This window comes from Fundulus heteroclitus, chromosome 9, assembly GCF_011125445.2.
Source record: "Fundulus heteroclitus isolate FHET01 chromosome 9, MU-UCD_Fhet_4.1, whole genome shotgun sequence".
Taxonomy (NCBI): domain Eukaryota; kingdom Metazoa; phylum Chordata; class Actinopteri; order Cyprinodontiformes; family Fundulidae; genus Fundulus; species Fundulus heteroclitus.
In genome coordinates, this window is record NC_046369.1 from 10,382,601 (window position 1) to 10,398,831 (window position 16,231).

Below are 16,231 nucleotides of genomic sequence, written 5' to 3' on the forward strand. Positions count from 1 at the left end.
GAGAGAGGTCGCCGACCTTTGGTCTCGCTTTTCACTTAAAGCTGTTACAACACGCTGCATTCCCAAAGATCCCTTCATGACAAGCGGGTCGTTTTATTTCAAAAAAGTAACTCAAACTATTCTAGCGATGGGAATATTTACAAGGGTCATCCTTTGCCAAGAAGCAAGGAAACACACCCAAACACCTTATTTTAGGTATTCCTCTTCCTCAGGCACTTTTATGAATGAACACCTCTGTGACGCTGGAGGCAGAGACGGGCTTCCAGGAATCAAATGCGCTCTACGTCTACGACACGTGCTTCCCACTAAATGTTCAGTCTCCACATCATTCATAAAATCTTTATGAACCGTACGTAAACGTAAAATAATTTCTAAAAGTGTGCGTATAAAGAACTGCTACAAGATGGAGAACTTAAAGTAAACAGAAAAACGGGTCCTTAAACGATCGGGGACTAAAACGTCGGCTTTGAAACTACAAATCTACTGCGATTCAGGACATCTGGCTTCTGCTTTGACCCTCAGAGATAATCAGCTTATTCTAGGCGTTTAGCCAGGAATTACGGGACAGAGGAGGAAAAACGTCCTCTTTAGAAAACAATATTTATCACCAGGAAACTAAAAACAAATTTTTTTTTTAAGGTCAAACATCTTAAATGCTGATGTCCGTCTGGACAGGTGAGTACCCAGACTGCACCGCTCCAGACGCCAGCTACAGGGACGCTCCTGGATTGTCGCTTTAATAACTTAAACCCGGTTTACCTTACATCTAACCGAAAGTCAAACCTTGTGCTAAATGTTTTACATGAATGACAAATGTAAAATGTAGTCTGCCATGATTTTGTTTTTTTTTAGGATTTATTCACTGAAGACAGTTTGTTTCTCCTCCTAAAAAAGAATGCCTCAAGAAAAAAAACCACAACCCGACACATAAAAAGCAGATAACATGACCTTAGTTGGTGACCAGGGTGTAACATGATGGATCTTGACTGAAGGGTTCCAGATCAGAGATGCAACGAGCAAACCTGCCAGCGATCAGTTTTGTCCACTTTCTCCCTGTTGATCGGATCTGATCAGTGATCAGCAGACCAGAAAGTGAGAAATTGGATTCCCCCGCTTCACATTAAATGCATCAAAACTAAGAACTCTAACCTTTTTTAGCTTATAAACCAGTCAGCCAACAGCCTGTAATGTTAGGCAATACTTTTTTGAGATTAGCAAAAGTCAGATAAAGGTTAGAGACGTCGTTCTTGGATGTATAACTGGGGATAACTTAGTAAAGTAATTCGTTTCCAGTGGATTGATCGGTGCATCTCAGTCACTGATGACTAATTACGGCAAGATGTGGATGAAAAATGTGACGTTTGCAAACTAAACAACTGTGGCACGTTTCTTTGTCAGGACAGCGTGGCTCAGTCTCTGCTCAAAACGTCTGAAGGGGCAGACTTTGTTTTCATCAAGCCACTTCCAACAGTCATTAGCATCGTAATAAATAAAAAAAATGAGCAGCAAGGCCGTAAAAAAGACATGGAGGGATGTAGGAGAGGACTTCTCTGGCGTGTCACGATCGGCTCGTCTCATTTTTCCCCCATCCGTGACAAAGAGCACTTGCCTTCAGTCCCAGTTTGGAGCGGGGCGGGGCGGGAGGACCCGCTGGGAGCGCGGCGACCCGCGCTGAGGCCCGAGCCCTCCCTTAGACCACAAACTGGTGGTTGCTGTTGTAGTTTGCCGTGTAGGTCTGCCGGCTGTACTGGAAGTGATCAGTCAGCACATTGTTCCAGTTCTGCTGCTGTTCGGAGGGGTAGGAGTAAGGCCCAGACCCGTTGGCCTGGACCTTGTCCCGCATCGGGTTGTCAAAGGACAGGAGGTCCTGCGTGCTGGTTGGCAGCTTCTTCTTCAGCTTGTTGGCGTCATATTTAGCCTGAAGATGGAGAAGATAGTACACTTTAAATAAAACACTTTTTATAAAGCCTCTAGGTTAAAATGAAACTGAATAACCCGGGAGAACAACCATGAGAATAAATAATATCACAGTGTACTTTAAAATTGGAGTAAAGCACCAGTATAGAGGGCGCAAATGCCATTTTTAGTAGTTTTCCCAAAAATTTGTCCCATAACTAGGGCTAAACGATTTTGGAAAATAATCTAATTGCGATTTTTTTTCTTAATATTGCGATTTAATGCAATTTTTTTCTCCAGTTTAATTTATCATGACTTTTTAAACATATACAAACAACAAATCATTTTGTTTCCTCGCTGTGCAGATCAGGTGCTAAAAGACCTGCAGCATCTAAACTCAGAGCAGAAATGATCGCGTTCTGCCTACAATATATTTCAACCAAAATTGCAATTTTGACTTTTCTCTGCATTGATCACAAGCAACAAAAATGGCGTCTAAATAAAGACATTTGTAAACAAGGACTATTCAAAACAAGAACTTTTAATGTTTCTATTAATCAGAATATTATTCAAGAGAACAGCTTTTAGTTGATTTGGACATCAATCCTTGTTGAACATAAAGTGCAACCAACAACCAAGTCTATGTATTAAAACTGATTGACCTGTACTTAATGCTATGTATGATTATATAAACTCTAAAACAAGTAATAAAATTAGATTATCTCACTGCTGCAACTGTCTTCCCTTCCATGTGGAGGCAAACCCACTTTAAACATTTTACCAACACCTAATGGACGTGTTTAATTCCCTAATTGTTACATAGCCAAAAATTGCAGACTCTGCGATTTGGAAATTGCGTTTTTTTTAAATCGCGATTATATTGAAAATGCGATTAATTGTTCAGCCCTACCCATAACAAGGGCTTCATCTTTGATTTTGAAGCCCCTCAACCTTAATCATGTGTTTACCATTGCATAATATCTCTACCATCCATGAGCTTTTGCATCACAGCCACTAAAGAAATACACATGGTGTGGACATTTAGGGAAGTTAAGTCCTTTAAATAGACCAGATAGGTTAGAAATAGCCTGACACGTGAATTATTACATCCTAGGATGGCGAATGGTGTAGCGGGAGAATCCTGAAGTTATTCTGTAAGAGTCGGCGCTTGAGGTGCCTCACCTTGTTGTAGAGGAAGACTCCAAGAATAGCCGTCATCATACCCAGGACGTTGGTGAGGGTGACCGGGTTGCGCAACATCAGCAGCGAAATGCTAATGACCATGATCCTCTTGGTGGCGTTGGCGACCGCGTAGCTGAGAGGGCTGACGAGGTTCAGAATGCTGAAGGCGATGACGTTTTGGGCGAAATTGCAGAAGCCGCTGATGAGGAGGAGGAAAAAGGTGCCCGTCCATCCCGAAACGTCCGACTGGAAGGGACGCAGTCGTGTTAGAGTCGATCCACGGTTTCATTTCAGGAGCAAGAGAGGCAACGTTATAACTCACCAGATCCCCGTTCACCAGGAAGCCTGAGAAATCCACCAGAACCCAGGTGGGTAGCATGAAGAACAGGGCGTTAAAGCCCAGGACGTTCAGGAGCCTCAGGTGATGCACCCCCGTGTCACGCAGCACCTTCAACAGAGAGGAGGAAATAGAAACATGCTCCAACACACAAGACGTAATGTTCCACCTCTCATATTTACAGTAAAGTTATGAAAAACCTTCTCAGCAATAAATGCTCAGTAAGTCTGATCGTCTGCAGGGAGTTGATTGCGTTTCTTTTTTTTTTTTTTTATGAGATCATGAGGTGCGTACCAACAACAGGGAGACGTTTTACCTTTTTGGAGAAGATGTTCTGCAGAGAGAAGCAGAGCGTGGCAGCGAGAGCGCTGATTAATCCCGACGCATCGAAGGAAAGCTCGGTCAGGGTGGCCAGCAGAACCCCGCTGATGATGGGGATGAGCGACACGTAGACCTGCCAAAGCGGACGGAGACAGAGTCAGGACCAAAGAGAAAGACAGCGTCCTGCACCCACCCCACTGCAGACGGTGATTTATCAGTACCGACCAAGACAGATCACATAATCACTCCTCCAGTTGATGCTTAAATAGAATAATAATGCTTAACATTAAATAGCTAGTGTTTTCATGTTTTTTTTTTAATAAAACTCTGCAGTTTAAATTGTAATGATTTATGCCGCAGTAAAAAGAACATCTGGATATTGTCTAGGCTTAAATTCCAAGTGAAAAGGGGAAAAACTGTTTTAAAAACTATTTTAATTTCAACCTAAAGACCTTTAAAGACGGCGAAAGTTGGAAAAAATTATACATATTTCTTCTGACCTAAAAAAAAAGTATAAGTAATTATAATAGTACAGGTCACATTTTAACTAAAATGTCACCTGGAAAACAAAACAGAAAAACAATTCAGTCCCTTTAAATAATCGGTTTTGGAAAACCACCTTTTTGCCAAATCCTGCAGAGAATGTCTGGTGTGAGCTGAAGGAGGAAGCTTAACTGAGACCGTTTGCTGTCTTGGTCAGATTTATCAGACTTCTCAACAAAAGCAACAAAAAAGGCCAATATTTGATTTCTAAGGGACTCAGGGGTCCCGCACTGTGACTCTGTGTTTAGTTCAGATTAAATACGCCTACAGTTGCTTAGTCAGCATTGCTAAGAACAGGGATTGCTTTCTGCTAAATCGGCAGAAAAGTTTCACACTTTCACACGAGGGACTGCAGACACTAGAGCAGCTTCGGCTTCTGGACGAGCTACAAGTTAGCAGAGCCGACAAAACATTTAAAGCCTCGTCATCTTAAGAAAAGGATCTGTCGGAGGGAGTTTAGATTTCCTACATGTAATGCAATACCCTGTTTGACCCGTTTCCATCAGGTGAACGCTTCAGAAACATCAAATCAAAAACTAACAGACTCAAAAACAACTTCTTTGTGGTCTGTTTCATGTTACTATCACACTACTGGTAATGCCTCTTATTTCTCAGGGAATGTCTGACTGCACAGTTCTGTAAATGAAGACTTAATACTGCACAGAATTCACTGCCAGCACTAGGGGAATATTTAACAGAGCGCTGCGGGATTAATTCATGCAACATCTCAGTAATTCATGCTGATCGCAAAGGGACTATCAGACTTTTTGGACTCGGATAAAAGCCTTATCAGACCCTAAAGACCATTTTTGCACGCTTTAAGCTTAATGGGTAATATGCTTGGTCAGTGTCTTTTTTATTGGTCTGACACCTTCAAGCCATTCTTTGTTTTAAACATCTAAAACTCATTATTGAGCTTTTGAAGGTTGGAAACAAATGCCAACCGTAAGCAGGAAATGAAAAGCAACATTTCCATTAATTCTTTATAATCCAACCCATCTTTAAAGATATGTTAGAGAATTAGAGAAGTCCCAAAACATAAACAAAATCGTTTACATCCACAGGGGACAGGGGCTCACAGTCTGAAACTATGATTGCAACCATGAGGTAAATTTGCATGCTTCCAAGAATGGTTATGAGAAACGAGATTCATGTTTTAGGTCACACACACCTGTGCACTAAACTCACTTTGAAACTAAGAAAACACAAATCTAAGAAACAAAACCACCCAAAATATAAAAACACACAATAATAAAACAAAATGCTTCCATTCATTAATCTAACTGGACTTAATGAAGCAAAACAGCCCTTTAGGTCACAAAATAATGCACTGACTGAGGGAACAGCATCAAAATGAACAAAGTTACTTTAAGTCCAGTTAACTTTTACTGTCGCCGAAGGGCGATTTGTTCCCTCGTCAGCAGGTAGTTTCAGTCTGTGCTGACCATGAAAAAAACAAAACAAGTCCAGTTTGATGAAGGCAGAGATTTTTTATGTCGTTTCATGGAATCCCCTCCCCTCCACTGAACCCCTCCTGTCTCAGCACTGAGCTGCAAAGCAAACATAACACACTGATGTCAGACACATAAGTCTCCTTCCCGTTTAACAAGGAGCCGTGTTCCTTCATCAGAGAGGAAACCGTGTTAAAAGTGTAAATGACTGCTGCCGCTGTCTTTAAACTAAAGTTAAACCTTTTCTTTCACGGCACCATGTTGAGATTTCAATTTGTGCTTTTATTACGACTCGTTTAGATCAGTGTAATGGTCTTTATGTTGGGCTGAGCCAGCTTTTAATTAACAGGCTCTAAATTTTAACTGATACAAAGAAACGAGAGCATGTCACTCCTGTTTTGGCATCGCTACGTTGGCTTCCAGTTCGTTTCCGAATAGATTTTAAAGTTACTTTTTTATTTGTTTTTAAACGTTTGCGTGGTCTTGGCCCTCAGTATCTGTCCGACCTGATTCCATTGTCCCGAAGCCAAAGAGGAAGATGAAGATGAGAGGTGAGCGAGCGTTTTCAGTCGCTGCCCCTAAACTGTGGAATGAGCTGCCGCTCTAAATCAGACAGGCCGACTCACCTCCGGTTTTTAAATCTTCTTTTAAAACACATCATTTCTCCTTGGCCTTTAACTTTTTATTTTTCATTATATACTTTTATTTTATGATTTTGATCTATTTTTATTAGCTTTTTACTTCTGTATTTTATTTGTGTACATCACTTTGGTCAACGGTGTTGTTTTTAAAGCGCTTTATAAATAAAGTTGTATTGTATTATTATTATAATTAAACGTAAAGTAGAAGCAGATACAGACTTTAAGTTAGACGTCTTTTATAGCAAATGTAGCGTTGAGTTAAAAATAAATGCTACTCAATCTGTACGCATCCTTGTTCATTATAAAATACTTTCTCATCTAATAATTGTTTGTGCCACAGAGAAACAAAAAGCCTTTTACATTGTTTCTTGTGATACAATCAAATGTTCCTTTTCATGCTAAAGCAAGAAGCCTGAAATAACCAATTACTAGCAAAGAAAAATAAAAAAATAAAACATTCAACTCTTTATTATGTATATATATTATGTTGTAATTAGGGCTGGGCAAATTTTTTTATTTAATTAATAAGAATTTAAAATTTATTCAGATTTTAAGTTTGGAAAAATAGGGATTTTATTTTGCAAATGCACTCATTTGGCTTCTATGAAGAGAATAGCAGCAATACTGAATATATGTTTAGGAAAATATATTGTCAAAAAATTATAAAGAGGAAACCAGTTAATGATAAAATAAGGCTATATACTCCAAGCATCGGTCCAGATGGGGTTTTGTTGGTCTTATTTGAGCCTTTTTGAACCCCAGGAATGGGTGTGATGAGCTGACATAAACAGATGTGGCGCCATCTACTGGCAGTGCCTCCATTGACGCAGCTACTAAATCGCTGTGGTGGAAGACGAACCCAACCTACTCCTATTTCAACTTCCAGTGAGTCCCCCCCCCTGAGCCTCCTTCCAGAAAATTTAGGGAAATCACAGTAATAATTTTCTCAAGGACATAAATAAAAGTCAAAGGCTAAAACCTTTTCATTGGAATGAACGCGAATTAAACGCATTAGAATGCCATCACCCTGACAAGTAAATTGTTTATGATCCCTCCGCAACATAAGCAACGTAAACCCGGTCACATGACGTTGTAATGTTAAATATATAGGGAAAAGGCTATTTTTACTAACGTATTGAGCAAAAACAAAGCTTAAAAGACGAAAATAACAAATACTACGCCAGCAGGACATGATAAATCTTTATTGTATGCAACCAGTTTGAGCTACTGACGTATAAACTTGAAAAATGCTAAATAACGTGAATATGTACCTTTAATTAACTCATTTAATTTTTTTTTCTTTAATTTGTTCTGAAGTCACACAGGTAAAGTGAATCCTGTTCTTAGCGCCTTCTGTAACACCACTAGCAGCAAACATTTTGTTATATTTTCACTGTTTACAATGGCAGAGCCGCCATCTTGTTTTACAAGCATGTCTCACATTTAATTGCACTTTGAATTCATTTCATCTCCCGGACGAAACCCTTGACATAAAAGAAAGTTTTTAAGATAATTTATTTAATGTCTTTTTGTGAAATGAAACGATTAATCTGATTTGGTATAATAATATCGGCGATTTAGTTTTAAAGCCATATGGCCCAGCCTAGCTGTAAAGGAGTCAGTCTCAGTCAGCCTTGTCTTGAATAAACAAAGCTTTGCTTAAAAAAGAAAAAAAGTTGTGAGGACAGAAACGTGCCTTTTCAACACCTTTATGTATCAAACACTATTAATAGTTGCTGCATCTAAAAAAAAGGTTAATAATTCCTTTGTAAAGGAGGACGAGGAGGCAGCTTGCTGAGTCTCATGCATCTTCTGCTGTTTCACTGTGGTTTGTTTTAACCAACATTGCTGCAACAAGCTGCAACTGAAGTTTTTAAAATAATAAAAGTATTTGCTATATATAAAAAAAAAGATCTCTCCAGGTTTAAATGAAGCGTAGTGTAAGAGTCCAAAGAGCACATTCATTTAATATCGGCTTTCTCTCGGTGTCAAACATTTATCCACAAGAGTTCTGATAATATTATGAACCACTGAGGATGATGACGTCCCCAAGTCTGATGGTAAAGTTGAACTACTGGTTCCTCTAGAACAAATGCTTCACATTCTCTACTTTTATTCATTATGCCCACAGAGAACCAGCCTGCATAAAAACGCCCTCAGTGCCAGTCATAGACTTATCGGTCGACTGCAGCAGGATGTGGACCTAAAGTCTCGCTCGCTGACCCCTGACCTCCCGCAGAACGTCAGGCGGCCGTAATCCGAGAAGCAGCGGAGACACAGTAGGTTCACTGTGCCACATCACCAACGTTGAGTCGGTGCCTAAAACAGAGCAGCACTTTTATTCTCTGAGCCTACTCACCTTTGTAGTCTGCTTCTCCTTCATTATAATTCTTGATAACAGCACCACCCATATTGGCATTGTGGCTTTGACTGTGAAAGAGACAAGGGGGGGGGAGAAAAGAAAAAAAAAAAAAAACACACCACGTCAGTTACAAAACAACAGGAAATGAAGCAAGTAGAGAAAGAGATAATTAAGTCAACGCTATTAAAAGTTAATGGTAGGCCAGAGCCGGGTGCACACCTCTGTCAAATAACACGTCATTCACACACACACACCTCAGCGGTGGCGCGTCATTTCATCGCTGACTGAGGCTAATAAGTGAATCAGGTGCGTCTGAAGCAATGCTGCAGAACCGGATTCACGCCGTCGGATAGAAATTACAGCAGGAATTAGGACTTTAAACACGTATAAACTCAAACTCGGGCCACAAGACGACGGGAGCTGATTTGATCAACTAATAGCGTGTGCTTTATTTAAAGCACCGTAACAGACAAAAACAAAACCCGGTAAAAAGGTCAGGGACATGCTTTCCTGCATAAACAGAGATAATCTTTTAACATTTTCCTTATCTTGTCTAATTTAAAACCATTAACTCAAAGAAGTTATGGATTTTCTTTAATTAGATTTTCTAGTTTTTAGGGAAAAGGAGGAATCGGTCAACTATAGAAAATAGAAAGGTTATTGGCTAGAACAAGCCTCATCGCTGAATCTCTAAATGAGGGGGTAACATCTTCAGAAAATGATATAGAAATAAAAAAAAGTATTAAAGTTCAGCGTTCCTATGATTATCTCCAAAATTATAATCAACATACTTAAAGAGAAATGTTGTGATAAACCACAGTTAAGTATGAAAACAATACATGGGGTGACATAGGGCCAAACAAACCATGGAAGGATTAAAAAAAAGGAGATAAGCCACAGATAATGAATTGTATCTGAAGGTTGTATTCGCAAAAATATGAAGAGAAAAAAACAAACAAAAAAAACAAAGACAATACACAACCTGAGAAGCTGAGCACCTCTCGGGTTTTGTTTCGTACTACTTTGGAGCAATAATATATAAGGCAGAGGGAACTATGTGTGGTGTTGCTGCCTAAAATGCAGCTTAAAACAGGTTGACAAGTTATTTATTGCTCAGACGCGCTTTAACTGATGTGTCTTTTTAATATTAAATCATTCGTATAAGCGGGCTTAATACAGTCAGGAAACAGGCTGCACAGCTTATCCCACATTTGTAATGAAATCATACTATCACATGAACAAAAGACCTTGGCGTGCCGTTATATTTCCAACCGTCTCTCTATCTAATAGATTCTCTTTATATCAGCCAGACGGACTCCATAACCTTGATGCTCTTGTCCCATTTACACAGGCACCTCCTCGGTCAATTAGATTACCATCAAAAAGATTAATTTACATCAGCAGGGCAATTCAAAATGTGAAACTCATTAAAAAGATGTTTTATAAACAAGGGTACCATTTTTCTAGTGATTTATTTCAGTCAATCTACATGAGTATGGCTTGCAGCTAATGAAAACTCAAGATTTAATTTCTCAGAAAATCTAAATATTACACGAGAGTAATTAAAAAAGAAGATGTTTGATATGGGAATGTTACTGTATGGTCGTGTAATGGCCTACGCAATCATGAGACGCACTGCAGACAATGGCTATATCATGGCTAAAGGGTATAATGATAAACAGGTTATTTAAAAGCTGTGATCAAACAAACAAACAAAAAATATTCAACAATCAATTTAAATAAGGTTCTTTAAAAGAATATGACATTCCCATTTAATATGCCCACAAAGAGGTTGACTTGCAAACAGTCATGGTTTAAAAAAGAAGCTTGGTGTTGACAGAGTCTTACACCTAGGGCTGGGCGATGTGGACAAAATATCTCACTATTTTTCAGGCTGAATCTCGATATACGGTATTTATCTCGATATGGTTTTATTTTCATAAAGTAATTATAAAAAAAGGCATCTCTGAATCAAAGCTTTATCCCAAATGGTTCACGGGCACCTTTTTAAACAAACAGCTGTTGATAAATCTGAGAAACAGCTGAAAAGTAACCTAATGGAACACTAAAAAGAAAGTAACAATTATTAGATTATAACATAAGATAGACCATCTCGATATGAACGATATACTCTCATCTTATTTAGCTTTTTTTTTTTTAAATTTCGATATCTTTAAAATCTGTATATATTGCCCAGCCCTAACTAGACCCAACCACCATATTAATGACAAGTTAAGTGGAGGGAAAAAGTGAAAAGCCCTGGATCCACGACATGAGCTACAACTGTCATGCATTCCTTGTGTTAACCCCTCTGAAGTACAAGCAGCATCACAAGTCCAAAGTCGTCTTCTCAGATCAAAGTGAATTTTGCATTAATTTGGAAATCACAGGTCCCGAGTCTGAAGAAAAGAAGGTACAGAATCCAGGCAGCATACTTAAACACTGAAAACACTGTATGGTGTTGTAAAATACTCAGTGCCGTTAACTATCACGTATTGAGATACGTACTTTTTACTAGCTTTCTATCAAAAATAACCCTTACTGGTGTAACCCAAGGTGCTGAGAAAGTCATTTTGGGTCTTCATTCGCTACAAGCCGTAGAAATAAACACTTGTTATACATGTCCGCATAATACATCTACAATATGCACAAGATTCAGCTTTTGAGTTTAATGAGTTTAATTCGTCACATTCTTTCAGACGCACCAGTACGACCAGCCTTTTTGAAACTGAGAGCTACTTCATCGGTACTGTATCATACGAAGGGCTACCTGTACTGACCATTGAACTACAAGAGTCCAAGCTCACCTTAGCTTTACGCAATATAAACATGTTTTTAATGCTTTTGTCATTTATGTAAATACAAGTATGATTAAAAAGGAAGAGCAACTGAATAAAACAGCATTTTATATGTAGCTGACTGGAGGGTTGTGCTATTTTTTTAACAGGCTTGAGGACACCAAGATATGGTCCTGGGGGGCTACCTGGTGACCGCAGGCGCCATGTTGGTGACCCCCGGATATCAACTTTATTGATCAGAATATTAATTACATGTTCAAGTAGGAATCTCCACTTTGCATTTTTACAAAAAAATAGAAAATAACAGTTATAAACAGGAGATCAAATTAACTTGTGCAAAGCAAAGGAAAATAAATAAATCAATTAATTAATTAACTAACAGGATATAGAGAGTAATTGGCAAAGAAAGGATCATAGAAAAGTGAGGAAATGAGATGGGTGAGGGAATCTACCTAGCCAACGGGCAGTAGATGACCTAAAACTGCTCAAAGGGTTTAAGAAAAAAAAAAAAAAAAAAAAAAGTCCTAAATTTAGTGACGTTTAAAAAACACTAAGCAATGAATCCGGATAACGATTGCATGTAAAACCCGGATTCAGCATGGGATCCTCCCCCCCTGACGTATATCATCCTTAACTGAGTTGGCTAGCAAGCTAACAGCTGCCACTTTATCTAAAACGACTGTAAATGACACAAAATTAAAAATCAAATCCTTCGTTAGAAGATAATTATAATGGAATAAACCTTTTTTTTTTTTTTGGGCGACCAACACGACGCTTCGGTCTGTCAAGCCTCTTTAAATGCCCCCCCGGTGTCGGCAGTTAGCCGCGAAGCTAACATCAGCTGACGGCACAGACACATCATCAAGTTACCCCGAGGCGGCGGCTTCCATGTGGCCTGAATTTAACACACACAAAAAAAAAAAAAAAAAAACACTCACCTGTGTGGGCGTACGACACGGGCACCTTCCATATGCTGAAGTGAGCCGACACGGACGCGAAGTACTTTCCGAAAGCCAGGGGCAAGATGTACCACCGGTAGTACCTGCTGGGCAGCTCTGTTTTGGGGACTCCCCATGCCCGCAGCAGCGGCGGGAGGAAGACCACGACGGAGACGATGTGGAAGAGGGAGACCGTTACAGGGTACGGGAATCCGTTGAGGATTATTTTGTTGATCACGTTGCCCCCCGAGCTCACCGTGTACCAAAAGGCGCACAGGACAACTATCCGGATCCCTTCCTTGACCGGGGTCCGCTCCACCGCAGCCATCTTTCTGCGCGGAGTGACGAGTCACCGCCGGTGTGTGTGTGTCGTTGCACCGGGGGAGGCGGGCGCAGCCAGCACGGTCATACCGTTGATGAACCAGGCGCTTCCGCTTCCGGTCGCGGATTTCAAAATAAAACGCAACCCGGTTCTGTAGGTACGAGCTAGGTTGGCTGATGCAAATGGCAACTTTTCATTTTTAATAATAGAGGGGGAAATTATTACCGACAGGTTAAATTCTTACAATTGAAAATGTTATGGTGAAACACAAAGTGATGGCTTTTTTTAATAACCTTTTTACATTCTCGTTAAATTAATTGATCTATCCAAGGACGTTTTCTCAAATGCAGACCTTGGAGCATTTAATTCTGATTTGAATTAATTTAATAAAATTGGCACAAAAAAGAGAAAGTGTTTTCAAAGACATACTGACCCAAATCCTGTACTGAAATGAAAAATAATGTTTTAATAATTTTTTTTTTTTAAATCAAGCCCAAAATAATTTGCGAACTGGATGACCATCTTTTGATGAGGCAAATGAGCAAAACCCTTTTAACTTCAGAGCTACAATGATTTACACATCCATTTCTGGCTGAATTTCTGACTAATTTGTTTGAATAAAATGATCATGTTTTGTAGAGCATGATCATTTTTGGTTCTTTATTCATTATTCATTTTGTGGCCCTCGAGTACCTCTGATTTGTGCCAAAAAGTTTGGACACCCCTGATCTAGTGTTATGGTGACTGCACAGTGACACACTTGATGGTACTGTTCAGAGATGGGACCAAGTCACTGTTTTTGCAAGTCACAAGTGAGTCTCAAGTCTTTATCCTCAAGTCTCAAGTTAGAGACAGCCAAATCCGAGTCAAGGTGCATGTCGATACAGGTGTTTATTAAGTCAAGTCTGAAACTTCTAATTTCAAGTTGTTTTGAGTCTTTAACAATGTTACACATACCTACAGAATGGGGAAAGAGAGAAGCAATGCAGTCTGAGTTTGTAGATTCTGATTGACTGAAATTAATTAATGGTGCACACTTTTTAAATTATAGGTGTCTTAAGCTTTAGATTTCAATATATATTTCAAAATATCAAGTCTTTTCAAGCAGGTTCAAGTCCAATTTGAGTCTCAAGTCATTGGTGTTAAAGTCCCAGTCAAGTCACAAGTCTCTCAGCACTTTTTCAAGTCAAGTCTAAAGTCATAAAATCAATGATGTGACTTGAGTCCCTCTGGTACTGTTGCCTCACAGCAACAAGGTTCTGAGTTTGAATCTTGTTCTGGGGAGTTTGAAGAGCAGAGCAGCGAACACAGCCATTGCTTGAAAATATTTTAGGCTTATTGAGCCTAAGCGCATCTTATTGAGATGCGCTTGTTCATAAGAGCGTTGCTTTTTCTTACAGTCCAAGAAAAAGTCGAGAGCATTTTAAATCTCTCTCCATTTGCTCACGGATAAAAGTATGAGGTGCAGGACATGGCACCTGTCCACACTGACAAAAGTACCAATACCTAGTTTTTAGGCTATTAGATCCCTGCGTTTGATTGGCCAGCAAACTGACATGACTTATAACACATAGAGAATCTATTAAAAGAGGAGATCAGACACCAGAGCCAACAATGCAGACGAGCTGAAGGCCTCTGTAAAACCTGGGCTTCCTTTGCCTCAGCAGAGTCACAGGCAAATCACCTCGATGCAGTAGTAATACAGTAACTGATCCAAATGGAGCCCTGACCAAATGCTGCCTTTACTGGACAGGACATGCACTTTTTTTATGTAGGCTGGAATTTTTGCACTCAGCATCATTCTTGTTTTTAACTGTGTGTAGTAGGGGTGGGCGATACCGACGTTACATTTTATCACGATATACTGTGATATCGATGAAGGTGATGACAAAAGCCCAATTTACAGCTTATTGCTGTCTTTTCTAGGCCACTGTATGACTGTGACTGCATGTCGCAGCAATCATAGCCCCATCGGCCCAAACGCTGTCCTTAAAAAACATTTAATAATACAACATATAACCTATTGAAACACAATTCAAACCAGGCTTTATCAGGACAATAAAGAAGTGTGAATTTTATCACTAAACTGGACACAGTGACTACAGTTAATTATATTTTTTTAATTTATTGACATGTATTAATGATCTCAAGGAACCAAAACTGGAGAAAATAGTAAAAATAATAATCCTGACAATATTGGCACTTTTTGCCGTTAATTGGAATTTGTCATTTTCCTGGTGAAGCCAAATTCTTATCATAAGTAGAAAATTTTCACGCTAATGCCCAGTGTGCATTTATCGTATCGTTTTATGCATACATACTACTACTAGCATGTAGTCTAATTTTCAGAAAAACTCAGATACACAGATTTAGTAATTATATTGAAAGGGAAAAGACCAAAATTAATCCAAGTGTTTTTTATTTACTCAAATTTACATGTCAATAAAAAGACCTGGCAATACAGAATGTTCTTCCACACTCAGCTGAACACAGAAGGTTAATTTCACAAAAGCCACGTCTTCACGTAGGACCGCTTTCAATAAAGGCCAATATGTGAAGAATGTGTTTACCTACATTATCCAGCATGTGGACTTGGCTGTCAAGATTTCACGACAGAGAAAAATGTAACAAAACCTGCCCTGCCATTTCAATTCATACTTTAAAAATGTTAATTAAAAAGAACAGGAAGGTGTGAAGCTTAAATGAATAATTAACATTGTCACAGAGTCAATTTGGATACTCAGTTAGGAGGAATGTGGCCAGTGTGAACTATTACTGTAGAATCGCTGAATCAATTAGCAACACAGTAATACAAAGCAAGCTTAACATCTGTAAAAAAAAAAAAAAAAAGGTATAATTATGGCAGACGAGCATCCATGTCAGGGTAACGATTTTTAATCTGAACTAAATCTGACTCTTTCGCCAACAAACACTTTTACATTCTTCAGGCCTGGTGTTTCGGCTTTCTCTACTAATAGACGGCGTTTGGCATGCATGAAAGGTGGCGCCAGCAGGTGTTCACAGGAAGAAGCCTCGATGGCTCTGAGCAGGTAGCGACCAATCAGCTTTACCAACGCTACGCGTGCACACGTGTTCAAACCTTCAGGACACAGTGAAGCTCCGGGCTACAGCTGAAACCATGTTCACATCAAACGCATACAGAAGAAAAACCATTTTCCTCTCGCTGTATAACATTAAAACAGACAAAAAAACATAATTTTTCTATTTACTAAATGCCACAATAATAAGATTTTATTTGTAAACTTTCTCACGAGTCAGAAGTGTACATAAGTTTTCTTCGTGTTAAGTAGATTTACCTTTAAAGTGTTATAACTTGGGGTGAAAACATTGGGTATCCGTCGACAGACTTTAGAACACGTCTTTTTAAAAAAGAATAGGATCCCTGACTGAATTTCCAAACCGTAATCTGACTTTTTCAT

General features: G+C 39.2%; 1 protein-coding gene across 1 annotated transcript; it reads right to left on the minus strand.

The window, feature by feature from the left end:
- Positions 1 to 841: 841 nt before the first annotated feature.
- On the minus strand, positions 842 to 12,862 carry slc35e1 (solute carrier family 35 member E1). The gene is made up of 6 exons (XM_012880007.3): positions 12,470 to 12,862; positions 8,731 to 8,801; positions 3,732 to 3,869; positions 3,401 to 3,526; positions 3,079 to 3,324; positions 842 to 1,918 (listed from the first exon to the last, which is right to left on the minus strand). The coding sequence occupies exons 1-6, from the start codon at positions 12,795 to 12,797 to the stop codon at positions 1,691 to 1,693; spliced, it is 1,137 nt and encodes a 378-aa protein (XP_012735461.2). The 5' UTR covers positions 12,798 to 12,862; the 3' UTR covers positions 842 to 1,690.
- Positions 12,863 to 16,231: the final 3,369 nt, after the last annotated feature.